This window comes from Bufo gargarizans, chromosome 10 (assembly GCF_014858855.1).
Source record: "Bufo gargarizans isolate SCDJY-AF-19 chromosome 10, ASM1485885v1, whole genome shotgun sequence".
NCBI classification, from domain to species: domain Eukaryota; kingdom Metazoa; phylum Chordata; class Amphibia; order Anura; family Bufonidae; genus Bufo; species Bufo gargarizans.
In genome coordinates, this window is record NC_058089.1 from 113,452,156 (window position 1) to 113,477,450 (window position 25,295).

General features: G+C 47.5%; 1 protein-coding gene across 2 annotated transcripts in view; it reads right to left on the reverse strand.

The window, feature by feature from the left end:
- Positions 1 to 837: 837 nt before the first annotated feature.
- The window catches only part of DPY19L3 (dpy-19 like C-mannosyltransferase 3), a 46,977-nt gene continuing 22,519 nt past the window's right edge, over positions 838 to 25,295 (reverse strand). For both annotated transcript variants that reach the window (XM_044270462.1, XM_044270461.1), the window contains exons 9-19: positions 24,142 to 24,273; positions 23,575 to 23,676; positions 22,444 to 22,514; positions 22,094 to 22,252; positions 21,101 to 21,223; positions 19,170 to 19,281; positions 18,779 to 18,835; positions 18,013 to 18,095; positions 15,424 to 15,556; positions 14,169 to 14,327; positions 838 to 2,962 (exon numbers count right to left, since the gene is read on the reverse strand). In XM_044270462.1, the coding sequence (XP_044126397.1) occupies positions 2,795 to 2,962; positions 14,169 to 14,327; positions 15,424 to 15,556; positions 18,013 to 18,095; positions 18,779 to 18,835; positions 19,170 to 19,281; positions 21,101 to 21,223; positions 22,094 to 22,252; positions 22,444 to 22,514; positions 23,575 to 23,676; positions 24,142 to 24,273 (1,299 nt within the window). In that variant the 3' untranslated portion in view covers positions 838 to 2,794. The remainder of the gene's footprint in view (positions 2,963 to 14,168; positions 14,328 to 15,423; positions 15,557 to 18,012; positions 18,096 to 18,778; positions 18,836 to 19,169; positions 19,282 to 21,100; positions 21,224 to 22,093; positions 22,253 to 22,443; positions 22,515 to 23,574; positions 23,677 to 24,141; positions 24,274 to 25,295) is intronic.

The window sequence follows — 25,295 nt, forward strand, 5'->3', positions numbered from 1 at the left end:
CACAAACCGTTTTCCGCGAAAATAATAGGACAGGTTATATTTTCTTGACGGACTGGAACCATGGATCACGGACGCGGATGGCAAACGGTGCATTAGCCGAGTTTACAACGGACCTATTGAAAATCAATGGGTCCGTAGAAAATCACGAAAAACGGCACAACGGACATGGAATAAAACAACGGTCGTGTGCATGAGGCCTAAGGGCTCTTTCACACTTGCGTTGTCCGGATCCGTCGTGTACTCTATTTGCCGGAATTACACGCCGGATCCGGAAAAACGCAAGTGGACTGAAAGCATTTGAAGACGGATCAGTCTTCAAAATGCGCTCAGTGTTACTATGGCAGCCAGGACGCTATTAAAGTCCTGGTTGCCATAGTAGTAGTGGGGAGCGGGGGAGCAGTATACTTACCGTCAGAGCGCCCCATGCGCATGGATGACGTGTCCATGCGATCACTTCATCCATGTGCGTGGGGCGCTCTGACGTCACTCTGAAGCGCCCCGGGAGCCGCACGGACGGTAAGTATACTGCTCCCCACTACACTTTACCATGGCAAACGGGACTTTAGCGTCCTGGCAGCCATGGTAACCATTCAGAAAAAGCTAAACGTCGGATCCGGTAATGCGCCGAAACGACGTTTAGCTTAAGGCCGGATCCGGATTAATGCCTTTCAATGGGCATTAATTCCGGATCCGGCCTTGCGGCAAGTGTTGGTATTTTCTTCGGCCAAAAAACGTTCCAGTCCGGAACTGAAGACATCCTGATGCATCCTGAACGGATTTCTCTCCATTCAGAATGCATGGGGATAATCCTGATCAGGATTCTTCCGGCATAGAGCCCCGACGACGGAACTCTATGCCGGAACAGAACTACGCAAGTGTGAAAGAGCCCTAAATTGCATCAGTAAAATCTGCTGAAAATCAAGCAGGACTTACATGCAGACTTGTTGCAAATTTCATCCAATGCATTTTGCAAAGGGTGCAATCTCCAACATAAACTGACATGCTGTGGATTTAACATTTTGGTAAAATTTCATCCAATTTGCTGTTACTTTAATATGCTGCAGATTTTCCACCTTCAGTTCTGTATTGGAATATCTGCGGTGTTTCTGCCCCATGTAAACATTTTTTAGAAGTTTTTATACTTTTCTACAACCATCCTGTAATCCAGAACATCCAACGTTCGTCTGCTAGCAGAGAATTATACATTTTAGATGAATATTTATTTGCGCCTTCACGCCTAATAGATGTTTTATTTTCTTCTTTCATCAAAACTCAGTTGCAGTTTATGGGACATTTAATACTAAAGGGTTAAAACTACAATGTGTTATTTTTATGGAAAAGACAAGCACAACATCCACAACTGTGACTGTAAAGATAGCGGCCGATAAAATTCACAGCGATTTTGCAGCAAAATCCACGTGTTACATGCAAATGGATTGCAGGTTTTACATTACAAAGGGTAAAAATTCACTGCGGAAATCTGCAGCATAAAATTAAAGTTAGGGGTGGGCGATATGGCCTAAAATCTATATTGCGATATAATTTTAACAATGCAACGACATCATCTGTATTTTTTGCGGATCTGCATTTTGCAGACCGCAAAATATATGATTGCAGCCTAATACAGTTCCAACAAAATGATTGCGATCTAACAAATCTCATGTGTGCACTTTGCCTTTTCTTTCCGTTTGGAAATTGACCTGTTGCGCAGATTTAGAAGTCGGCAGCATGTCAACTGCTTGTGCGGATTTCACCCTTTAGAACAGCTGCAAATCTGCAAGTAACACATGCAGATTTTGGCGCAGAAACGCCGAGAAATCCGTGCAGAATTTCTGTTTGTCAACAGGCACCCATGTGCAGGTACCCTTAGCACCAATTATATATAATACTGACCCTTATGGAGAAGATCTTAGATCTGACCAGGTAGACTATGTTTCCGCTGAATGTGCCACCACTTCTGTCCAATCACTTGACGGTTTAATAAGTCCATATCAATATACAAAACATCACCAGCTACGACAACATCTCCGAAGGGGAGTCTAAGGCAAAGGCTACACCTGTCGCAGCTGGGATCGCTGAGAGTAGCGTTGATCCCATAGAAATGAATGGGATCGCCGCGGCAGTCGCAAAAAAATCCAGCCGGGTTGGATTTCATGCGACTGCTGGGGCGATCCCATGCATTTCTATCGGATCACCGCTACTCAGCAATCCGTGGCTGCGACAGATGTCACGTGACCAGTGTCGCCTTGTCGCCCTTGCCTTAGTCCCAAGAAGAATCAACAGGAAACTGGTGCTGGCTGTTCACAACCGTCTACAATTATTTTCTAGCTAGACTGTAATAAAACCAAGAGTCCTTGAATTCATAAGCAAGATCTGCACGATACACTATATAAAATGAACACAAAATCACTAAAAATGACAAAAAATAAAATAAAAATAGAAAAAACATGATCAATGGCCAAAGTCCCATCATTTGAGAAATGCTGGTCCCTCGTTTGGCACGACAACTCATGATATTGAAGTATTTGGCACATAATACTATGAATGGTCACAGTTGGATTGTAGTTTTGTAACAGCTGACCCCCAGTCTGTTAAAAAAAACAAAAAGGGGGAAAAAAACTGCAGAATCCAGTGGAAAGAGTGGACAGTGTTGCCCAAGACAGTCCGCTGTGGTTCATAATTCCCCTCACTTCCAGTTCAAACACTATGCTAGTAAAAACACAATAAAACAGGCTAGACCTGGCCGGGCGGACTGCCCACCGAGGCGCCATCCACCTTCTGCAGCGCAGTCCCACTACTTCACCACTTTCCGAGATAATCTGTAAACATGGAAAGTTTTGTTCTTGAAGACCCTGGTGAAGTATTTTGTGTAGGAAGGCGAATCTCGCTTTACTTCGTCACAGAAACGCAGTGACGGTGAAGGCTTCAAATCCGGGTCGTTGTATCCAGGACCATCCATGATCTGTTGCAGAAGATAGAAAAAAAAATATTAAAAATTTCTGTTGTGATACTGTCACGGATGGTGTAACAGAAACAAGAAGTTACAAATAAGGATCCGACTGGCTTGATCCAAAACTAAGGAACAAAAGGGTGACCCCTATTTAAGCCCTGAAACTCTCCCTGTCTTCTCAGCCCATGCAAAGATCTCTATTATAGAAAATTGCATGCCCTCGTGCCTCGACTGTATGACACCTGAACACCCTATAATAGTGAGGGGACACGACCACCGGCTCCCTACACTTAATACGGAGGGAGTCAGGGTCACCTAGGATCAAGCAAACAGGAAAACACAAATCAATGAACAGACTTATCTGTAGAAGCATCAGTTGTAGCATCCAGCATGTACACACTCCAGGAAGTTGTATAAACCGCAAGGTAAGGCAATATGGGGAGGAGATATATAGGGAGGCAATCACTGCCAATAGATGACAGCTGGGAGAGGGAGGAGAGATGTCAAAACAAAAGAAGATCATGCAGAAGGTACTGGAGAACGTCTAACAGAACTTCTCAAAGATCTGGTGGTGACAGATACAGAAGAGTGATGACGTGCAGCAATACCAACACATGTATTTAAAGGGATTTCCCATGTAAAAAAAAAAAAAAAAAAAGCAATACTCGCCTCAGTGATCCCCTTCCCGTTCCTGCTCTTCATACAAAGATGCCTGCTCAGCCAATCACTGGCCATAGCGGTGACCTGGCTGAGCAGCCATCTTGCTGTTTGTCGAGTGAGGACCTGGAAAGCAGGGGATCGGTGAGTAATGATTATTTTCTAAGCCATTCTACTCCATATGTAATTCTGCTGAACAACCCCTTTAATGCAGATAAAACAACTTCAATCCTTGACAACTTTCTGCGTTTGAATTCATCTCTGGACTAGGAATATTCTTCTTTAAAGCCAGAGACTCAGTCTGCCTCCTGATCTAATACTGTTCACAGCTGAGGTTTTGCTACAGTTCTCTACCTGTCTACACAACCCTCTATAAGGTTAAATACATCAGCTGCGGGTAGGGGGGGGGGGGGGGGATGTGAGAGGACGCAGCACTGAGAGGCTCCCATAATCCTGCACCATCCTGAGTCTGCAGCACTACTCACCGCTCATACGGACCCTGGGCAGCTTCCCTGTTTCGTGCAGCCCCCCCTTTGCCGGAATGACCCGCAGCGGGAAGAAGAGGAGGGAGTAGAGCGATGTAGGGCCTCCGGCAACCCTGAAACAAGATGGCGCAGCGGCAGAGGTTGCGGCCCGCCTGGTTAGATATACACACTCCTCTTTTGTGCCCCCTCTGACACCAACGGTCAACACCCCTGTACATCCCAGACTCTTCTGGAGGTTCTGATACGGCCAATATGGCCCCCAAAATGGCGACCTTACAATTAGCAGGGGGAAAGGAGATGTAGGCAGATGTTGCTCCTGGAGATGAGCCCACTATTAAAGATATTTTTACTCGCTGCACATTCTTAAAGGGGTTTTCTCATCATGGACAACGGGGGCATATCGCTAGGATATGCCGCCATTGACTTATAGGTGTGGGTCCTTCGCACCTATATCGAGAACGGAGCCCCGCAAGTGAAGGAGGGCGCACTGTGCATGCGCAGCCGCCCTCCATTCATTTTCTATGGGGCCTGCGAAAATAGCCGAGTGCTGGCTTGTTTTTTTCCGTCGGCCCCATAGAAATGAATGGGAGCTGGGGTCAAGCATGAGCGGTAAGCTCCCATTCACTTCTATGGGGATCTGGCTTGGTGGTGGCCAGACCAGAGTAGGACCCGCACCTATAAGACACCTATATCCTAGCGATATGCCCCCATTGTCCATGATGAGAATACCCCTTTAATACACATATGGGCAGCCTGCAGGAAAATGTCTCCCTCATCAGGCAAGATCTCAGGCAGGTGAATGAGAGAGTGAGCACTATTTAGGATCAACTACCCCCAGTGAAGAGGGATCTCGGCAGAATCATACATAATGTGTCTTTATTGATGTCCAAAACTGATGACCTAGAAAATAGGTCGCGCAAGAAATAATCTCAGGGTGATTGGGGTCCCTGAAAAGGCTGAGGGATCAGACCCAGTGGTGTTCTTTGAAGATTAGCTGACACTTAAATTCGGCAAGGTCTCGTGTGTTTGCCATTGAAAGAGCACATAGGGTGCCATTCTGCACTCCGACACCAGGGCCCCCCCTCGTCCAGTCCTGATGAAGCTGCTACACTTCAGGGACAGAGATACTATCCTCAAGAAAGCCAGGGATCACCCGGATCAATGGAAATAAAATATCTATCTTTCCGGACTTTTCCGCTGAGGTTCTGCGCAGACGAGTGAAGTTCCAGGATGTGAAACGCCGTCTCCGGGACTTCCCTATTCTATGCTGTATCCGGTCAAGCTGCGAATAGTGGCGCATGGAGAGGTTTGCATTTTTGTAACACGGATGGATGCGGCGCAGTGGTTGGAAACCAACGAACGCTCTCTTAAAGCTTCAGCGACCACTGGTTGAATATGTCTCCTACAATCCCATGGGACTCTTGTGGATCCTGCCCGGGTCGAGGGACGTGCCCGATAAGTGAAATAAGGAGATTTTTGTGAAACTCACCTGTAAAATCTTTTTCTCGTCTTTTCCATTGGGGGACACAGACCATGGGTATAGCTTAGAGGTATTAGTAGGAGGGACACTATGCAAATGAAAGAGCTCCTCCTCCTCGGGCTATACCCCCAGACTCCACCAGGAGGAACTCAGGCGTTGCACAAGCAGTAGGAGAAGGAGCAAGAAAAAATCATGGAAACCATCGGACCAAGCCATAAGGTCCAACCAGAAACAGAAAAACCGAACTAAAGACCCCTCCTGCAACAGGAATAATGGGTGGGAGCTGTGTCCCCCAATGGAAAAGACGAGAAAAAGATTTTACAGGTGAGTTTCACAAAAATCTCCTTTTCTCGTGCTTTTTTCCATTGGGGGACACAGACCATGGGACGTCCAAAAGCAGTCCATGGGGTGGGAAAAAATATCAGCACCGCCAGGAGGAACGCCCCAACGGTCAAACAGGAACCACAGCCTGCAAAACCCTGCGGCCAAAGCCGCATCAGCCGAAGCCAGTGAATGCTACTGACAAAAATTTGCAAAGGTATGCAAGGACGACCAGGTGGCCGCCGTACACAGCTGAGACGCAGAGGCACGACTGCGTCTTGCCCAGGAAGCCCCCTCCGCCCCAATGGAGTGAGCGGCAATTCTAGCCGGGGGAACTCCACCACAAGCGTGACAAGCCGCGGAAATAGCCAAGCAGATCCAGAGCGCCAAGAACGGCGGACGGAAGCAGTAGCCGCGAGACACACCTTCAGGACCCGTACAACATCCAGGGAATGCAGAGTGCGTTCCTTGGGGTTAGCCGGAGAAGGACAAAAGGAAGGCAGGACAAGATCCTCATCAAGGCGGAAGGGAGAGACCACCCTGGGCAAAAAGAAGGGGACTGGACGGAGCACAACTTAATCCTGGAGGAAAACCATTAAGGCTCCTGATAGGAAAGAGCGGCCAGCTTCGACACCAGTCTGACCTAAAAGCTCGTGATGGGACGTGAACTCACAGCCACTGCATAATAGCCCAGAACTTTAATCACTACGCTATGTAGCTGTATCAGAAGCTATGGTCACAAGGAAGTCCAGATGAGAACAGTCAGAGAGACCCTCCTCAAAGGCTCGAAGGGAGCCGACTGCAGAGCGCGCAGAACCAAATTGAGATCCCAAGGAGACAAAGGGGGAACATACGGGGAACCGAATGCGCCACCCCCGAAGAAAGGTCACCACCGGACCCTTAAGAGCAAGGGACCTCTGACGGCCCGCGCCGAAACCTGACCTTACAGGGAACTAAGCGACAGTCCCTGCACAAGCCCAGACTGAAGAAAAGACAGTACCATCAAGATGGAAAACCGAAGGGGAGGGAACCCCGAACCCTCAAAAAAGGATAGGAAGGCCATCCAGGTACGATAGTAAATCCGGGAGGAAGAAGACTTCCCCGGACTGATCATGGTCCTAACCACTGAATCCGAGAACCCCATCTTTATCAGGATGGCGGTTTCAACAGTCACGCCGGTAAACGAAGAGACCGCAAATTCCGGTGGAAGAACGGGCCCTGAGACAGTAAGTCCTGTCCGTCGGGAAGAGGCCATGGGGCGTCCGCCAGCAACCGAGCCACGTCCGAAAAACCACGCGCGGCGAGGCCACTCTGGGGTGATGAGAACGGTCGGAGTCCCTTCCGCCTCGAACTGGCGTAGACCCTTTGGTAGGAGAGGAAAACAGAGGAGGCTGAAGTCCTGCCACGGAGACACCTGCGCATCCATCCGTACGCCTCCGGATCTCGGGCGCGAGCCAGGACCACTGGGATCTTGTTGTTGAACCCGGACGCCATTAAGTCCACATCCGGACGGTCCCATCTGTGGCAGATTTCTTCGAACCCTTCTGGATGCAGAGACCACTCGCTTGGATCCACCGTGTTGTGGCTTAGAAAGTCCGCTGTCCAGTTGTCCATTCCTGGAATGCAAACTGCTGACAACACCGGAACGTGAGTCTCCGCCCACGTCAGAATTCACTTCACCTCCTGCATCACCATCCGGCTGCGGGTCCCGTCCTGATGGTCGATATAGGCCACGGCCGCGGCATTGCCCGTTTGAACCCGCACTGGGAGGCCCGCAAGGAGAGAGGTCCAATAGGAGAGAGAGAGCGGAAAAAATCGCCCTCAATTCCAGAAAGTTGATTGGAAGGCGAGACTCTGCCGCCGGCCAAATTCCTTGAACCGTGCGAGACTGGAAAACGCCCCCCCAACCCAGGATGCTGGCATCGGTGGCGGCGATCGTCCAGGAGAATGCGAGAAAGGAACTCCCCGACCTCAGGTTCTTTGGGAACAGCCACCAAGGGAGAACTGCCCGAACCCGCTGAAAGGTAAAGGATCTCCTGTTGCGCCAGGCGAGTGTGAAACTGGGCATATGGAAAGGCCTCGAAAGAGGCTACCATAAGACCCAGGACCTGCAAGTATTCCCGAATGGAGAGGCACGGGGAGCGCAGCAGATGCGACACTGCCCCCTGGACCTGGGAGGACTTGAAGGCTGGTAGAATACTTTGGCAGCCGAGGTGTCCAAAATCACCCTCCGGAAGGAGAGCCTCTGGGACGGGAAGAGGCAGGAGTTTGGGAAAGTTACCAGGCAGCCGAACCGTTCCAGGGTCTGAACAGTGATCCGGACGCTGTCCGTGGTCTGCGGTAGAGAGGGGGGCCTCTATCCGGATATCGTCCCGACAGGGCAGCAAAGGAATGCCCCTGGTACGAAGAAGCGCCATGAGCGGTCCAGGACCGTGGCAAGGACCCGCGGGGTGGTCGCCAACCCGAAGGAAGGGCGACAAACTGACAGTGTCGACCCATAATGGCGAAGCGCAGGAATCGATGGTGGGATTCCGCAATCGGGACATGTGATAGGCCTAGGAGCAGCAGGGCGGGCTGACTGGGCCCTCTAGTGCCGGGAAGGCTGGTGCAAAGGAAGGCCTCTTTGCGGGCGACCTGAGACCCCCGGCGGAGGAAGCAGGCGACGGCCTACCAGATGAGAAATGGCAAAAGGCATGCAGAGACGAACTCGTCCAGCTGATCCCCACAAGGCCTGGAAACCCCAAAGGGGAGATTAGCAAGGGAACGCTTGGTGGAGGCGTCAGCGTCCCACACCTTCAATCAGATCTCTTCGCGCTGAGTGACAGAGATGGCCAACCTGCGGGCAAAGAGGGAAACAATGTCCCTAGAAGCTTCGCAAAGAATGTTAGAAGCCTGAGACATCTGGAGAACCAACTCCAGTGTGTTAGTAGCCGCATCTCGTACCACCAGTTCCTGGTGGTGGTGTTGTAACCACACCGAGAGAGCACTGGCTACCCCTGCTGAGTGAAAGGTAGGTCACAGGGACGCGCTGCCAGCGAAAAAAGGACCTGGAAGAGAGTCTATGCGTCTGTCTACAGCATCCTGGAAAGAGGAACTGACTAAGACAGGAAGGGCCACATAATTGGCTAATCCGGCCACCGGAGGATCCACCTTAGGGGGAGGAGACACCTCTCCTCGCCGTCAGCAGGGAAAGGAAAGTATATTCATGCGCTGGGTGGTCGAGAACCTTATTAAGACCACCCCAGGCCCTGGACATGACCGCGGAAAAATCCCTCATGGACCGGGAACATGGTAGTCTCCGACTGCCTGGACGGAAAAAGGGGGAACTCCTGACCAGTGGAAGGAGGAGAATCCCCTTGGAGAATAAAGGTGTCTCGGACAGTCACCACTAAGTCAGCCACCCTGGTGGAGAGCTTAGGCGAGGGGTCCCGCTCCATGACCTAATCAGAGCCGGAAATTCTCCTTCAGACTTGCGCTCCCTAAGGGAGGGGAGAGTCGCCCGAACGCGCCTCTAGACGAGAGGGGGGGGGGGGGGGGGGAGAGCCAGAGCCATCCGAGGAGGGATGCTGCTGCTCACGCTCCCTGTTAGTATTCGGGCGTCTTCTGTGGAAAACCACTTAGAGAGGTGGTTGGCGTCACAGGATTTGAAAATGCCCTATAGTCCAAAAAGGACGTGGCTCGTCCGAGCCGGATAATTCTCCTTCGGAGTACTCTCCCTAGGGAGGGGGAAGAGCAGTCCGCAAGCGCCACCGGCGAGGTGAGGGGGGTGGAGAGACAGAGACATCCGAGGTGGGATGCTGCCGCTCACGCTGCCTCTTCGTAGTCAGTCACCCACTGTGGGGACCACTGAGAGAGATGGAGTCGTTAGCGCCACAGGATTAAAGGACATGGTTGCCTTGGTGACTAAGACCAATTTAGCGGCCGCGCTGGACATGGCAGATGCCCAAGCGGGGACCGCAGGCCCCCAGGGACGTGGAGGAGGGGTGGAGGAGGGGGGTAAGGCAGGGATGCAGGTAATACTTATCTGCTCCTGCAGAACTTCTCCCTCGACTCCAGGACCAGCAGGGATGCACCTCATCAGGCTTCTGACTCCTTGTCCAGGAGTGCAGTGTTCTGGTGGAGGGTGGCAGCAGGAGACCCAGTAGCTGGTGGGATACCGGAGCTGCAGGTCGAGCCCGGATCCACTTGTCTTCTTTGGGGGGCAATGGAGGCAGCCAGGCAGCGTCCAAGGACGGCAGCGGGCATTCCACGGGGGACCAGGAAGGCGCCATGCCGACCTGTGTCCCCATCTAGAATAATATAAACAATTTTTGAAGGCTGAAAGGGGCTTTGAACTCAGAAAGCCTGGACATGGGGCAACAGCAGCAGTACCACTGAGCTACCAGCTTGCCTGGCACAAAACGGAGTAGAGTGATGAGGAGCTGCACGGCCATGAGCAAACAGAGTCTCCAGTGTAAGGAGAGTCAGAGCGGCATGCCGAGGCTCCGCCTCCCCTAACGCGTCATTATGGCGCGAAAAAAGCGAGCGAAAATAAGCGCGCGCGCGAAAAATATGCGCGCGCGAAAATATGCGCGCGCGCGAAAATATGCGCGAAAATAAGCGCACCACGTGGAGGAGCGGCCTGCCGGCGGGCGCTGAGGGAGCGCAGCAGCCAAGGCCCGACGAGAGAAGCGCTGAAGCCCACAGTTTAAGGGGAAGAGATGCCAGTACTCCAGTGCCAAAATGAAGAAAGTGCCCCATCAGGATCCTTCTTCAAGCTCACCCAGGCAGCCACAGACAAATAGACACAGAGGGAGGGGGAGGGATTGCAACACTTATCTGCTCAGCATGCTCCCTCGATGTCCAGACCAGCAGGGATGCGCCTCTTCAGACTTCTGACTCCAATCCAGGAGAACAGTGCTCTGGAGGAGGGTAGGCAGCAGGCGTCCCAGCAGCTGGTGGGATGCCGGAGCTAACAGGTCGAGCCCGGATCCACTTATCTTCTTGGGGGGAAATGGAGGCAGCCAGGCAACGTCCCAAAGACGGCGGCGGGCACTCCATGGGGGACCAGGAAGGCGCCATGCCGACCTGTGTCCCCATCTAGAATAAAAATAACAAAAAGGAGTAGAATCAGAGAGTGTCAACCTCCTTCACCAGACACTAAGCAAAGACTGAGTTCCTCCTGGTGGAGTCTGGGGGTATAGCCTGAGGAGGAGGAGCTCTTTCATTTGCATAGTGTCCCTCCTACTAATACCTCTAAGCTATACCCATGGTCTGTGTCCCCCAATGGAAAAAAGCACGAGAAATATTGCTTTCGTTTTCTAATTCTCTCTTTTTCTCTCTCTTGCCTTATTACTGTGGTTTATCTCTGCAATACTAGACATATGATAGAATTGTATTAATACTCAGTATTGGTTCACAAGGTGTAGGATACTCTACCAGAGTGTATATGTTTGCTTTAGGCCATTCGGTTATATAGAGCATCATTATCTTACTGCAGGCTGCACCGTACAGGAGGCAGCTTGGAGAAGCAATCTTGCTTAATGTTTACTCAAAGTATGTCTTTCTTAGTTTTTTTAATATGCCGGCGCCCGGCTACAGGAAGGTTTTTTGCCCCGTGTGTATTTTTTAGGTTACATTTTTTATGGAACGCATTTTTGAAATAGGACAACATGTTTACAATGTTTATATGGGTTTGGGGAAAAAATATATAGCACTATTACTAGCACAGTTGATATCTGTGTTTAATGACTCTCTTTAAGGCCTGATGCACACAACAGTATTTTTCACGGTCCGCAAAACGGGGTTCCGTTGTTCCGTGATCTGTGTCCGTTTTTTTTCCCGTGTGTCTTCCGTGATTTTTGGAGGATCATCAGACATGAAGGAAAGTAAAAAAAAAAAAAGTCGTTCGGGTGTCCGCCTGGCCGTGCGGAGCCAAACGGATCCGTCCCGACTTACAATGTAAGTCAATGGGGACGGATCCGTTTGACGTTGACACAATATGGTGCAATTGCAAACGGATCACCATGGGAACGCCTCTATGTTAGAATATACCATCGGATTTGAGTTATATCGTGAAAACTCTGATCCGACAGTATATTCTAACACAGAGGCGTTCCCATAGTGATGGGGACGCTTCAAGTTAGAATATACTAAGAACTGTGTACATGACTGCCCCCTGCTGCCTGCAGCATCCGATCTCTTACAGGGGGCTGTGATCCGCACAATTAACCCCTCAGGTGCCGCACCTGAGGGGTTAATTGTGCGTATCATAGCCCCCTGTAAGAGATCAGGTACTGCCAGGCAGGAGGGGGCAGACCCCCCGCTCTCCCCTGTATTACATTCATTGGTGGCCAGTGCGGCCTCCCCCCCCCCCATCCTAATTAAAATCCCCCGCCCCATATACTATGGCCCCAGTTGTGCCCCCATCTTTATATTATGGCCCCAGTTGTGCCCTCATACATATACTATGACCCCAGATGTGTCCCTATACATATATTCATATATTATGGCCCCAGTTGTGCCCCCATACATATATTACGGCTCCAGTTGTGCCCCCATACATATATTACGGTCCCAGTTGTGCCCCCATACATATATTACGGTCCCTGTTGTGCCCCCATACATATATTACGGTCCCTGTTGTGCCCCCATACATATATTACGGTCCCTGTTGTGCCCCCATACATATATTATGGCCCCAGTTGGTAGCATCAGAGAGTTCCGATCGGAGTCCCAGTTTAATCGCTGGGGCTCTGATCGGTAACCATGGCAAACACGACGCTACTGCAGTCCTGGCTGCCATTGTTACTTAGCAATTTTAGAAGCATTATACTTACCTGCGCTGTCTGTGGCCGGCTGGACGCTCCTCCTACTGGTAAGTGAAAGGTCTGTGCGGCGCATTGCTTCCCGCACAGCACCACAGCCGCATCACTTCCCGCGCAGCATCGCAGCCGCATCACGTGCCGCGCAGCACCACAGCCGCATCACGTGCCGCGCAGCACCACAGCCGCATCACGTGCCGCGCAGCACCACAGCCGCATCACGTGCCGCGCAGCACCACAGCCGCATCACGTGCCGCGCAGCACCACAGCCGCATCACGTCCCGCGCAGCACCACAGCCGCATCACGTCCCGCGCAGCACCACAGCCGCATCACGTCCCGCGCAGCACCACAGCCGCATCACGTCCCGCGCAGCACCACAGCCGCATCACGTCCCGCGCAGCACCACAGCAGCATCATGTCCCGTGCAATACTGTAATCACATTCACATTTACCATATGCAATGTGACTTTGGTGTTACATGACCAAACCCCTAGACTTACAAAGCCAAAAATGGGCTTGTAAACCAGCACATGTGGAATCTGGACCTGATCTCTACGAGTAAAGCTACATGAGTGTCTCTGCAGCATATGAAGGGTTACGTTCTGCAGAGAATATATGCACTGCTGCAAAAAAAGAAAAAACCCAACGTCCTGTAACACTGTCCGCGCTTGTGGCTGTCGGCCAAGTCCTTGCAGTGAAGTCTTCAAAGTGATTGACACGTGTCAGCTGAATACTCAAGGTCAGAAGAAAGCTGCTCAAGAATAACTTAATATACAGCAAGAAGTCAGCAGGGAATATTTTTAAACCACTGCATCAAATCCACAGATGACGACATCAAGGAATTGTAATGTCTAACATAATAGTACAATGTTAAGTGAGGCACATGAGTAACGTGTAGACGATAAACTAAAGAGAGCTGCAGGAATTAGCGCTATGTGCAGAATGTGATTCCGCCTGCAGGTAATTGGAGGAATTATGTCATCAGGATATATATGATAGGGAGGTATATCAGCTCACAGTAAAATATACATAAGCTGCAGCTAATGCCAAGTAATACTCAGTAATAAATATGGTGATGCTTATAAAATACTAGCACCAAGTAAGTCCGTGCGTTTTCACGGCTTTCCCCAAAAAGCTCATCAGCAGTCTATTCATAAAAAGACGCCACAGAACCAGTTCAGTTACCAGCAAAAATTGTCTTAGGTAGAATAATTATGTATAGACCTGCGTGTATGATACTGAATATTACTTGTCTATTCATAAAAAGGCGTCACAGAATTACTTCATTTAATAGCAAAGGCCTTTCTATCAAAATATGCACAATTCCACTGCATGGCATGCCAGACGAGTAATATTCCGTATCATACACACACGGGGCATACAGAATTATACTACCTAAAAACAATACATTATGGAAAGAAAAGCAGAAAACCGTGCACTACACTGAACAGACATGTAAAAACGGTCTTACGTGTCCATTATTAATATCCAGCAGATCTCGCAGACGACAACCTCGACCGTGTCTTCTTTCATAACATATGCTGTCTTCTAGTATCACATAGTCTGTCCCAAACGACCTCAGAATGCTATGGACGTCTTCTGGGGACCTCTTTGCATATACCTGGTACACCTAGTAAATGAAGCCATCACATTAAAAAGAGAACTAATCTAAACTTATTAACCATAATACTATAGCGCTATACTGCTCCCATGTACAAGAATATAAACTACTATAATACTGCCTCCTATGTACAAGAATATAACTACTATAATACTGCCTCCTATGTACAAGAATATAACTACTATAATACTGCCTCCTATGTACAAGAATATAACTACTATAATACTGCTCCCATGTACAAGAATATAACTGCTATAATACTGCTCCTATGTACAAGAATATAACTACTATAATACTGCCTCCTATGTACAAGAATATAACTACTATAATACTGCCTCCTATGTACAAGAATATAACTACTATAATACTGCCTCCTATGTACAAGAATATAACTACTATAATACTGCCTCCTATGTACAAGAATATAACTGCTATAATACTGCTCCTATGTACAAGAATATAACTGCTATAATACTTCTCCCATGTACAAGAATATAACTACTATAATACTGCTCCTATGTACAAGAATATAACTACTATAATACTGCTCCCATGTACAAGAATATAACTACTATAATACTGCTCCCATGTACAAGAATATAACTACTATAATACTGCTCCCATGTACAAGAATATAACTACTATAATACTGCTCCTATGTACAAGAATATAACTACTATAATACTGCTCCTATGTACAAGAATATAACTACTATAATACTGCTCCTATGTACAATAATATAACTGCTATAATACTGCCTCCTATGTACAAGAATATAACTACTATAATACTGCCTCCTATGTACAATACTATAACTACTATAATACTGCTCCTATGTACAAGAATATAACTACAATAATACTGCCTCCTATGTACAAGAATATAACTACTATAATACTGCTCCTATGTACAAGAATATAATTACTATATGGCTGCCTCCTATGAACAAGAATATGACTACTATAATACTGCTCCTATGTACAAGAATATAACTACTATAATACTGCCTCCTATGTACAAGAATATAACTACTATAATACTGCTCCTATGTACAAGAATATAATTACTATATGGCTGCCTCCTATGAACATATCTAGTGTCTTACCTGTTTTGTCCTATCCCTGAGGACCTTGTCTTCATAATGGGGGTGATTGGTCGGTATTCTCCCCGTACACAGTTTCACCCCTGCCAGTAGCTGCATGCTTCCAGCAAACACTGCATTATTTGGGGTATTTGACCTACAGGACAGAAATGTACATTAGTTACACATCACTATATCCACTGTTCTTAAAGGGGTAACATTTATCACCGATCTGCAGGATTATGAGAATGAGGTTCCCTTGTCTGGATATAGGGGCGGTGTCCCTGTGTGACTGGGGTTGTAGCGGTTGAATCCCCAGAGAACATAATTTCATCAGTGAACCTCTGCTCAGGCAAGGATAATGACGGGGACACAGTACCATCACTTTATAAGATAGGGGGAACATATCATTTACTGATGGTTTTAAAGCCAAGTCACAAATTTCTCCCGAGACTCATAGCCGTAGTGGCTTTAATCCAAATGTACTCCATTTTAGCGCGGCAGCGACATCCTGAAAGACGAGTTCATCCCTAACTTTCCTCTATTCAAAAAAAGCCCAGCGGAGATTCTGTCGTCTCAGCTTTTTTTATCCTCTTCCTCCAGGATGCCGACGATAGAGTCTACGTATTGAGTTATATCTGCTCCAACATAAAACGGCTCTCCGGAGACAAAAAAAATGCATAAAGTATTAGGCGGCGTTAAATAAGATGATGGTCTTAAACATCTTGTCACCGGAACAGTTTATCAAAAAAAAAAATATCAATAGTTATTTCAGAAAATCGCAGAGAACGGCTTTTTTCACTTTCAAGGACTTTGCATCCTCTGGCGGAGAGCCGAAAGATTAGCATAAAGCAGATGTGATATCATTACTTAATCAGGGAGAGAGATGACAAAGTGGGGACTGCACACGGGTGAGCACCATCATGACTCCGGCCCAACAGGCGGGAGACATAATGAGCTGCTAATAGGAAGACGTGTGGTAGTGGTGCTAGAGAAGCTACGTACCGCATAGCTTTTTATTTTCTTTACAGTTGGCTCTTCCCACAAGATTTAAAGACCACATGTCAGTAGGATCAACCCTATTAAAGCATTAAGGCATGCCACCTTGTAGGGCGGATCCTGCTGATTTAAATGGTTCCATAGGGCGTGGTTCCCAAAAGAAACGTAAATGTTTATATGCAAATGAGTTCAAGGGAGCACCGAGGGGTTGGCCTGTGCCTTCAGAGCACCATATTGTCACCAACCCGCAGCTCCAGGCACTCCCCCCCCCCCCTTGATTGGCCCTGTATTGTTGCACCTGAACTGTTGCTCCGGGTATCGGCGCAAGCATCTAGGATCTGCTGCTTCCTAAGCAGTGCATATACCTACTGCGCATGCGGCAATGACATCCGCATGCACCCAGAAGTGGAGGTGGCGATTTTAGTTGGAGGCGTCAAGCCGATTGGTGCATGTGTAATAGGCCAGAAAGCAGTAGATTATAGGTGCTTGCACTGATACCCAGAAGGATAGTGCAGGCACAAGAATATAAGGCCCTGTTAATCAAGGGAAGGGGGGAGAGGCTGAGCTATGGGCTGGTGATGATATGGTGCTCCGAGGGCTCAGGATGGCCCCTCAGTGCTCCAATGACCTAATTTGCATATTAATAAAAATGTAAATTTCTCTAGAACAGTGCCACGCAGAATCACAAATAAGGTATTATTTTAATCAGCCCTACCAGACGAGATGCTCTTTTAAAGGGGTTTTCTGCTACCACTATGCATTTTTACTTCCATTTAATCCCCACCTAAAATCCCATGTACATATCCCTCTACTACTTTATCCTTTTTTTAATTGATCTGTGCCTTCCTCCATGAGATGCTAATTTCATCACCAAAAGGATGAATGTTTTCATGCGCATTAATAAGGGGAAACTGCGCATGTGCCAGGGAAGTACGGCTTCTCCTCCAAAGCCAGCCTGCAATGTACACGACATTACTGATGACGCCCGTACATTGCCTGGATTTGGAAGACAAGACGTAAGACGTGCTGAAAATAGGAATGTGACCGCCATGTGACCACAGCATGAAAGAACTGGCGACACTTCGGAAAGGTAAGTAGTTTGGAAATCTCTTCTTTCCACAGGTAGAATTGAGGCCTGTTTTCAATAACTGTCCTGGAGAAACCCTTTAAACCAGATGACAGATTTATCAACTGTGAATGTTTAAAGACTCCCAGAAATTGTCGGAATCTCACTCCAGTAAGAGGATGGCATAGAAAGCAGAAGTATCAGACTTATAGATGCGCCATGCGTGAGAAACATCGGGCGATAAATTACAGCAACGCAGACTGCAAGACTGACCTTAAAAAATTCCCCTCATGATAAATCTCCCCGTTAAGAGCCGACTCAGAGCCGAGATGGATGTTCTGTCTGACAATCACTGAAAACATTCAGGTCGGCAGGCAGAGTGTCCCTAGCAACTAGGCCTGACTATGGCGGGTCACTGTGCCAAGAATGGTAGCAGTCACACCATGAGAGAGACTTGCAGATTCTTCTGGACCGCCACCATCAGCCCTGCTCCTTCTATACGCTCTGCAGTCTCTATTGCCCGCTGACACGTATAAGCTTCCTCTTACTTGATCCAGTTCATTAGCTGCACGGTGTCCGGGTCATAGAATTCCCGCAGCTCGGAGATCTCCTCAGCGATCCGGGGCCAGAACTAAAAATACACAAGGTACCCAAGTTATACTGGGGCAGAGTGATGCATCACTGCATAGACAGACCCTGGCTATATGGGGAAAAGAAACAGGCTACCGTCCTCGGTGAGCACCAGTTTTATACCCAAGGCGCTGCATTATGTTTAGAGACAAACCTGTGTTTGGATAGGAATAAAGCAAATTAAAGGGAGTCTTTCAGCAGTTCTAACCCTTTAAAACTGCTGCAGCCCTATACAGGTGACGGGAAGAACAAGGTAATCATATCAGGTGTTAATCATGTCCCACAAAGTGCCGGGGGGGGGATATTAAAACTTAAATTTCTGTGTCAAACAGTCTGCATGACCATCACCCCGGGTATGTCTGCATGACCATCACCCCGGGTATGTCTGCATGACCATCACCCCGGGTATGTCTGCATGACCATCACCCCGGGTATGTCTGCATGACCATCACCCCGGGTATGTCTGCATGACCATCACCCCGGGTATGTCTGCATGACCATCACCCCGGGTATGTCTGCATGACCATCACCCCGGGTATGTCTGCATGACCATCACCCCGGGTATGTCTGCATGTTTGCAGAGACTATTTGGACTGTTTCCCTTAGATGCATACAGTTTCTCAATAGAAGAGGCAGGAATAAAGAATCCTATTAGCATATCCATGGAGTAAGAAGTACACCCACCTTGTATACCACAGCAACAACCACCAGTATAGATGCAGAATATCGGAGAGCACTAGTCTGAAAAATAATTAATTCTCATAAATCAATTGTCTCCAACCCATGGCTCTCCAGCTGCTGATAACTACAACTCCCAGCATGATCTAAAAGATAGCTAATGAGACCTGATGTGAAGAAATGGAAAACATTTACTTGCGTCTATGTAATCGGTAAAATGTGACTCGATGCTGCCATCTAGTGCACTGCAACAGAATTACAATCTCAAGATTTCTACCTGTAAATCTGCAGGTAACTACTCTTTCCTTTCTGTGTTGGAAAAATCATGCGCTTAAAGCAATGCTTCAACCCTAAGAACCGTATTAACTAGAACAGCAAAGTGAACGCTAGTACTAACCCTCTGTGGTGTGTGCAGGCGCAGCAGTCTCAGTGCAGCTCCCCAAATCTCCATACTGGCAAGTCCAAAAGAAGCAAGCACGCACATGTGGGAAGTCCAGAGGTATTTCATTCTGCAACACAACAGGTAAATGTACAGGTACAGATGTAGCTGAGCTAAAATTGACTCTGGTGACACGTGGCACAGAGTTATCTTGGTTATCTCGTGACAAAAAACATTCAAATCCATTGAAAAGTTATTTGTCTTTTTCTTGCCATTCTTTATTTAATGCGTTAACCATCAAGTTTAGCTCGGCAGCATCTGTATTCTTAATGATAACATGCTGGTCCTTTAGATTGGTTGCTATGAATATCTTTACCTTTTTTTTTGTAGCAGGTTTGATAAATCTGCCCCAATGTTCACAGTATCCAGGTGTATAAAGTATGCACTACTTACAAAAAGTTAGGGATATTTGGCTTGTGGGTGAAATTTCAGGAGGACCTAAAATGCCCTCTAACCTTTACAGGTGAACTTAAGGTGACCTTCTCTAAACTTCTGAATGCACACGTCCAACTGTTCACTGTTTCAGGACTTTTTGCACAACTTGTTGTTCTCCAACAAGGAGCTTAACAGCAAAATTCACAACAGGAGTTTGATCCATGAATCGCCCAATAAATTTCCTGGTTCAATTAGAATTGGTATTTAAACAGTCCTCCTCATCATGAGGCTCACATTTTGAAATCATGAGACTAAGACGACTCCTAACAATTGATCAACATTACCTCTCCATTGCAAGGCTTCAAGCAGGATGTTCTCAGATGAAAGTGGCCACTGAGCTTAGAGTGTCACAGAGTGCCATCAGCAGGTTGTAACAGATATACAGAGAGACTGGAAGAGTCACAGAAAGGCATAGAAGTGGACGTCCTTTGGCCACATCCCACACTGATCACCGCTTCATGCCCTACGGAACTGGACAATGAATGCCACACAACTCCAGGCACATTTAAGGGAGGTGAGAGGCACCCAAATGTCACGTCAGACCATTTGAAACCGTTTATATCAGCGAAGTCTGCATGCCAGACAACCTGCAAGGGTACCTGACCGCATCACCAGGCACAGGCATCATTGTCTTGCATGGGCCAAGGAGCATCAGTGGGCCTCAGTGCTGTTCACTGGTGAAAGTCGATTCACGCTGAGCAGAAATGATGGCTGTCAACAATGTTGGAGACGTCAAGAAGAGCGCTCTAGATCAGCCACTGTTGTTACCAGACGAGCCTTTGGTGGTATTGTTACAGTGTGGGCAGGTGTGCCTAGTCAATACTGTACTGCCCTACACTTTGTGAATGGTCCAGTGACAAGCCCATACTACTTGAATAACATCATTAATCCAGTCATTGTGCCTCTTCATGAACCACGCAGGCCTAATTTCATGTTCCTGGACGACAATGCGCCAGCTCATTGAGGTTGCATCATTAGGGAATGGCTGCTGGAGACTGGGGGACCTCAAATGGAGTGGTCTGTACTTTCTCCAGACCTGAATCCCATTGAAAACCTATGGGATCAGCCGAGTCGCCATATAGAGGCTCGTAACTCTGTATCCCAGAACCTCAATGACCTGAGGGCAGCCCTTCAAGAAGAGTGGGATGCCATGCCTCAGCAGACAATAAGAGGAGAGACGTCGTTGTCAAGCTGTAACTGATGCTCAAGGCCACATGACAAGTTATTGAGACACTGACATTTTTTTTTTGGGGGGTTCCCACCACTGGTGTTGGCTTTTGTTTCAATAAATTGTTTGAGATGAGGAAGTCACCATTGCCGCTTCTACTTAAATGTCCTACTATCATGATATAATATCACTGTAGCATGAACTTTTTTACGTTTTCCATAAATTTCACCCGAAAGCCAAATATCCCTAACTTTTTGTGAGAAGTGTACATGCAGGACGGGCTCACCTCATAGTGCTGATGGCCAGGCCCCCGAACAGAATGCTGTGCATCAGGTTGTATGCAACGTCTGCTCTTACTAAACACGTCTTCTGTTCTTGTTGATTCATCTTTTTAGAAGTTGATGGATTACTGCAAATCAAACAAAAATCTTTATAAAGTGACTAAGTCGGTTTCAAAGTATGATGTAGAAAGGAAAAGAATCCCGCTTCAGCAGACATTTCAAGGGTGACGGGGGCCGCTTGCTCTCTAATTGCTCCTCACAGAGTCATTATAAGCTGTGAAATTCATTAGCTCCGGGCAATCTGATAAACCTCAGTAAGCTGCTTTTAAAGTGGCAGTAGGCCCACCTACCTATTGGGACCCCAGGCCGGTGGCTCAAATCGCGAATGTGATGTGTCCATCCTTGGTAAGGTGCCATTTCAAGTCTATACAGAGGAACATGGAGCTCCGGTGGCTCCGTACTACAGAGCTGTAAAGACTTCATGTGGGAGACCACTGCATGTGTGACTCCATTTACTTTTATGGGACTACTGAGTACAGCCCCTGCAGCAGTCCCAAAGAAGTGAATCAACGGGTGGTCACGCGTGCAGTCCGCTTTTCCATTCTCTTGCAGCATTCAGCGGCGCTTGCGGACCCCCATTCTTCTGATCGCTAGGATACCAGCAGTAGGACCCACAGCCATCAAACACTTATTCCCTATGCTGTGGATAGGAGATAGGTGTTATTAGTGGATTGGGCAGAATTAGACAGACATGGCTGCTTCCGTCCAGGTGCCGCCTGTACGTGGGATGGGTCTGGTTTTGCATTTTACTGCAGCTCCACTGAAGTGACTGAAGCTTAGATCCAGTAACACACATAATAGTGAAAGATAGGACATGTCATTCAAGTCAATGGGTCCGCACCGCAGCACGGAGTTCACACTCGTGTTTTTCAGTCCACTACACAGGCATGGCGACAATACGGTCATGTGAATGAGCCCTTAGACAGTGTCTGAATTACCTGAGGTTGTAGAACACAGTGATGGCGGTCACGATGATTAAGAAGAAGAGAATGATAACATAGGGGTAGAGTAGAAAAGAGTCCGACAGTCTCCCAAATGTGTCCAGTGGCAGTAGCTGGAATGGTTCCTCACAAAGGTAAAGTTTGGCATCGAAGTCTCTACAAGAAGCAATAGGCCGTATAAGACATCACGGTGACTCTGAAACATATGTCCTTACAGGACAATTATCTGACTAGTCTATAGGTTGGTCCTAGAAAAGGGCAGCAACCAATATAAAGAGGTAAACACTGAACTTTGGTGCTCCCTGTACTTGCGACATGCATCGTCAAGTGCTCATCCACAAATGTACCTCAGTTTAAAGCCCATCTTTGCCTGTATGAACTTGAAGATATGTTCATCCGACTGCAGGTTGAGAGCTTTCTGTTGGGGAAATAAATCTTTAGTTATCTGCAATTTGGAAAACGGACATCAAATCTTTAAATTAATGTCATTTAGTGAGAGAAGTTTAAATGGAACGTCCAAGAAATGGACATTTACTCCCCAAATCTGCCCCATATAAAAGAAATATATAAATTCTCTTACCATTAAAAGTAACCCTGCCCCGTGGCACCTTCAGTTCATGTGAGCATGTATATGACACGTGGCCAGGGACATCACTATGGAGGGAAACACCCTGTGGCCTATGTATATACCGACCAGGAACGCGGGACAGGAGGTGAATTTTAATGGTAGTATTTTACAGGTTTTTTTTTTTAGCTATTCTTTGCAGATTTCTGCCATTTTGCATTTACAGAAGGGTAAGGCCTCGTTCACTCTTCAGTGTTTGGTCAGTGATTTCCATTTGTGAGCCAAAACCAGGTGTGGGTCAAAACCACACAACAACGTATCTCTGTGTAGGCTGCACTTCTGGTTTTGGCACACAAATCACTGACCAAACACTGAAGTGTGATTGAGGCCTAAATGCGGAGATTATAGCAGCAGGCCACGACTGAAGGCAGTGGTCAGAAAAGCTACCTCTTGGCTCACAGCTATCCTCAGAGCTCCCTCTTCTCTGAAGAGGCTGTAAGATACCTGTAGTGCTGCTTATGTCTTGTGGAGCCAACAGATTGAAATCCAACCTGTCTCATCCATAGATTCCCCCGATAAACAAGTCATGAAATAGTCAAGCTGTTCCCAAAGACAGAGGATTCTGCCGAGATAAGTCTGTAGCCAGCTTAAAGGTATTATCCCACCACCAATGCAGCACAGACCACAAGAGGCCTGCCCATGACTGCTGCAACCAATTGGTGGCCTCAGAGGTCACATGGCATACTACTGGCATTATGGCACATGACCACTGAGGCCACAGGGACTGCTGGAGCTCCTGCGCTGGATCTGTGATGGAATGAAGAGGTGTGTAGTTTGTCCGATGGCTTTTGCTGCTGTTTTTATCATTACTTTTTTCAGAAGATGGACATTCCTTACATAACTATCTATTTACCTTCACAAACACATTGATCACCGCAGTGAGACAGAGGACGATCGCTACGTGAACACACAGGCTCCAGATCCTTCTGTGAAGACGACCACTTTTAAGATTTTTCTAAAAGAAAAAATATATAAATTTGGTGATTATTTTACAGATTATCAGACTTTGTGGACTACTGATTACCACAGGATTGTATGTAGCAAAACTTCAATAGTTCATGAGAAGTGTGATGCCGGATGAAATGATTTTCCATGTGACGTCCTGCTGGCCTCTGGGCGCACTGGCAGAATTTTGGGTATGTCTTCCATGGATGTTTCTGATGTATGTGACTATAGGCATACTGTGGCATGTCACCCATAGGCTCCATGTTTAAAAAACAAACAAACAGGTATACATTTTTTACTGGATGTATAGAATAGCACAGCTAACTGCTAAACCACAAAAACAGGTATACAACATATACTGGACTGACAGAGGGCAGTTTGAAGTATAGACCTAGCACATAGGCCACCTGAAGTGTGAATCCAGTCTAATATAGTTCTATTACCATAACGAACCCCCCGGTGACATGCTGCTCACCTGTATCTTCTGGGCTATAACCACTGCCAAGATGAAGCTGAGGAGCAGAGATCCTAGAATCATGGTGTTGAAGAACTGCAGAACACACACCAGGACCAGGCTTGCAGCTTGGATCACGTACAGACTCCTTACCTGGAACGACATAACGCCAGGGGGGCCCAGAATAAAAATGGAGAATATCTCAGTCTTCATGCACCACAATCAGACATATTAAAGGGTTATCTTGGGAGTTTTACACTGTGGATCAGTATCTGATCGGTGGCGGTCCAACACCCGGGACCCCCCACCAATCATCTCCTTGAGAGAGGAAGCGGTGCTCACAGTAGCGCCATGGCCGTCTCTCAGCTTTCCTTAGTAAGCCAGCGACGTTATGGGGCCGAGCTGCAATACGAAGCACAGCCCCTATACAATGTACAGCACTGTGCTTGGCTGCTGTAAACACTGATGTCCTCTTAAATAGCTGATTGGCGGGGGTCCCGGGTGTCGGACCCCCATGATCAGATACTAAAACCCCTTGAAAACCTCTTTACACAGTTACGGGGTAACATAAGGTCTTGCAGATATTTCTTTGGTTATTATGCGACTAAAGCTGAATGACCATATGACTTCCTCAGCTTTCTGATATATTTCTATCCATCTCCACTTTCAAGATCTCTGCTTTGCTCTCAGTGAATGCAAACCTTGTTCACATCCAGAGGCTAACAACGTTCCCTGGCTGTGTCAATTTCCATTCACTGACAAATACCAGAGAGTCTATTAGAAAGTTGTAGGACTCAGACATATGCAGTTACAGTCATACTATCTCCATTACCTTCACAGGGAGTCGCCGGCTGCAGCAATGGATAAGGACTGTGTAAACCACAGCGGCAACGTTATCCAGTCAATGATGAAGGAATATTAGGTAATGCTCGATTCACAACTAAGGCTACTTTCACACTGGCGTTTTGGTTTCCGTTTGTGAGAGCCGTTCAGGGCTCCTCTCACAAGCGTCCAAAACGGATCAGTTTTCCCCTAATGCATTCTGAATGGAGAAGGATCTGCTCAGAATGCATCAGTTTGGCTTAGTTTGCCTCCGTTCCGTCTCCATTTCGCTTTGGAGGCTGCTTGCAGTGTTTTGGTGTCCGTCTGATGAAACTGAGACAAATGGATCCGTT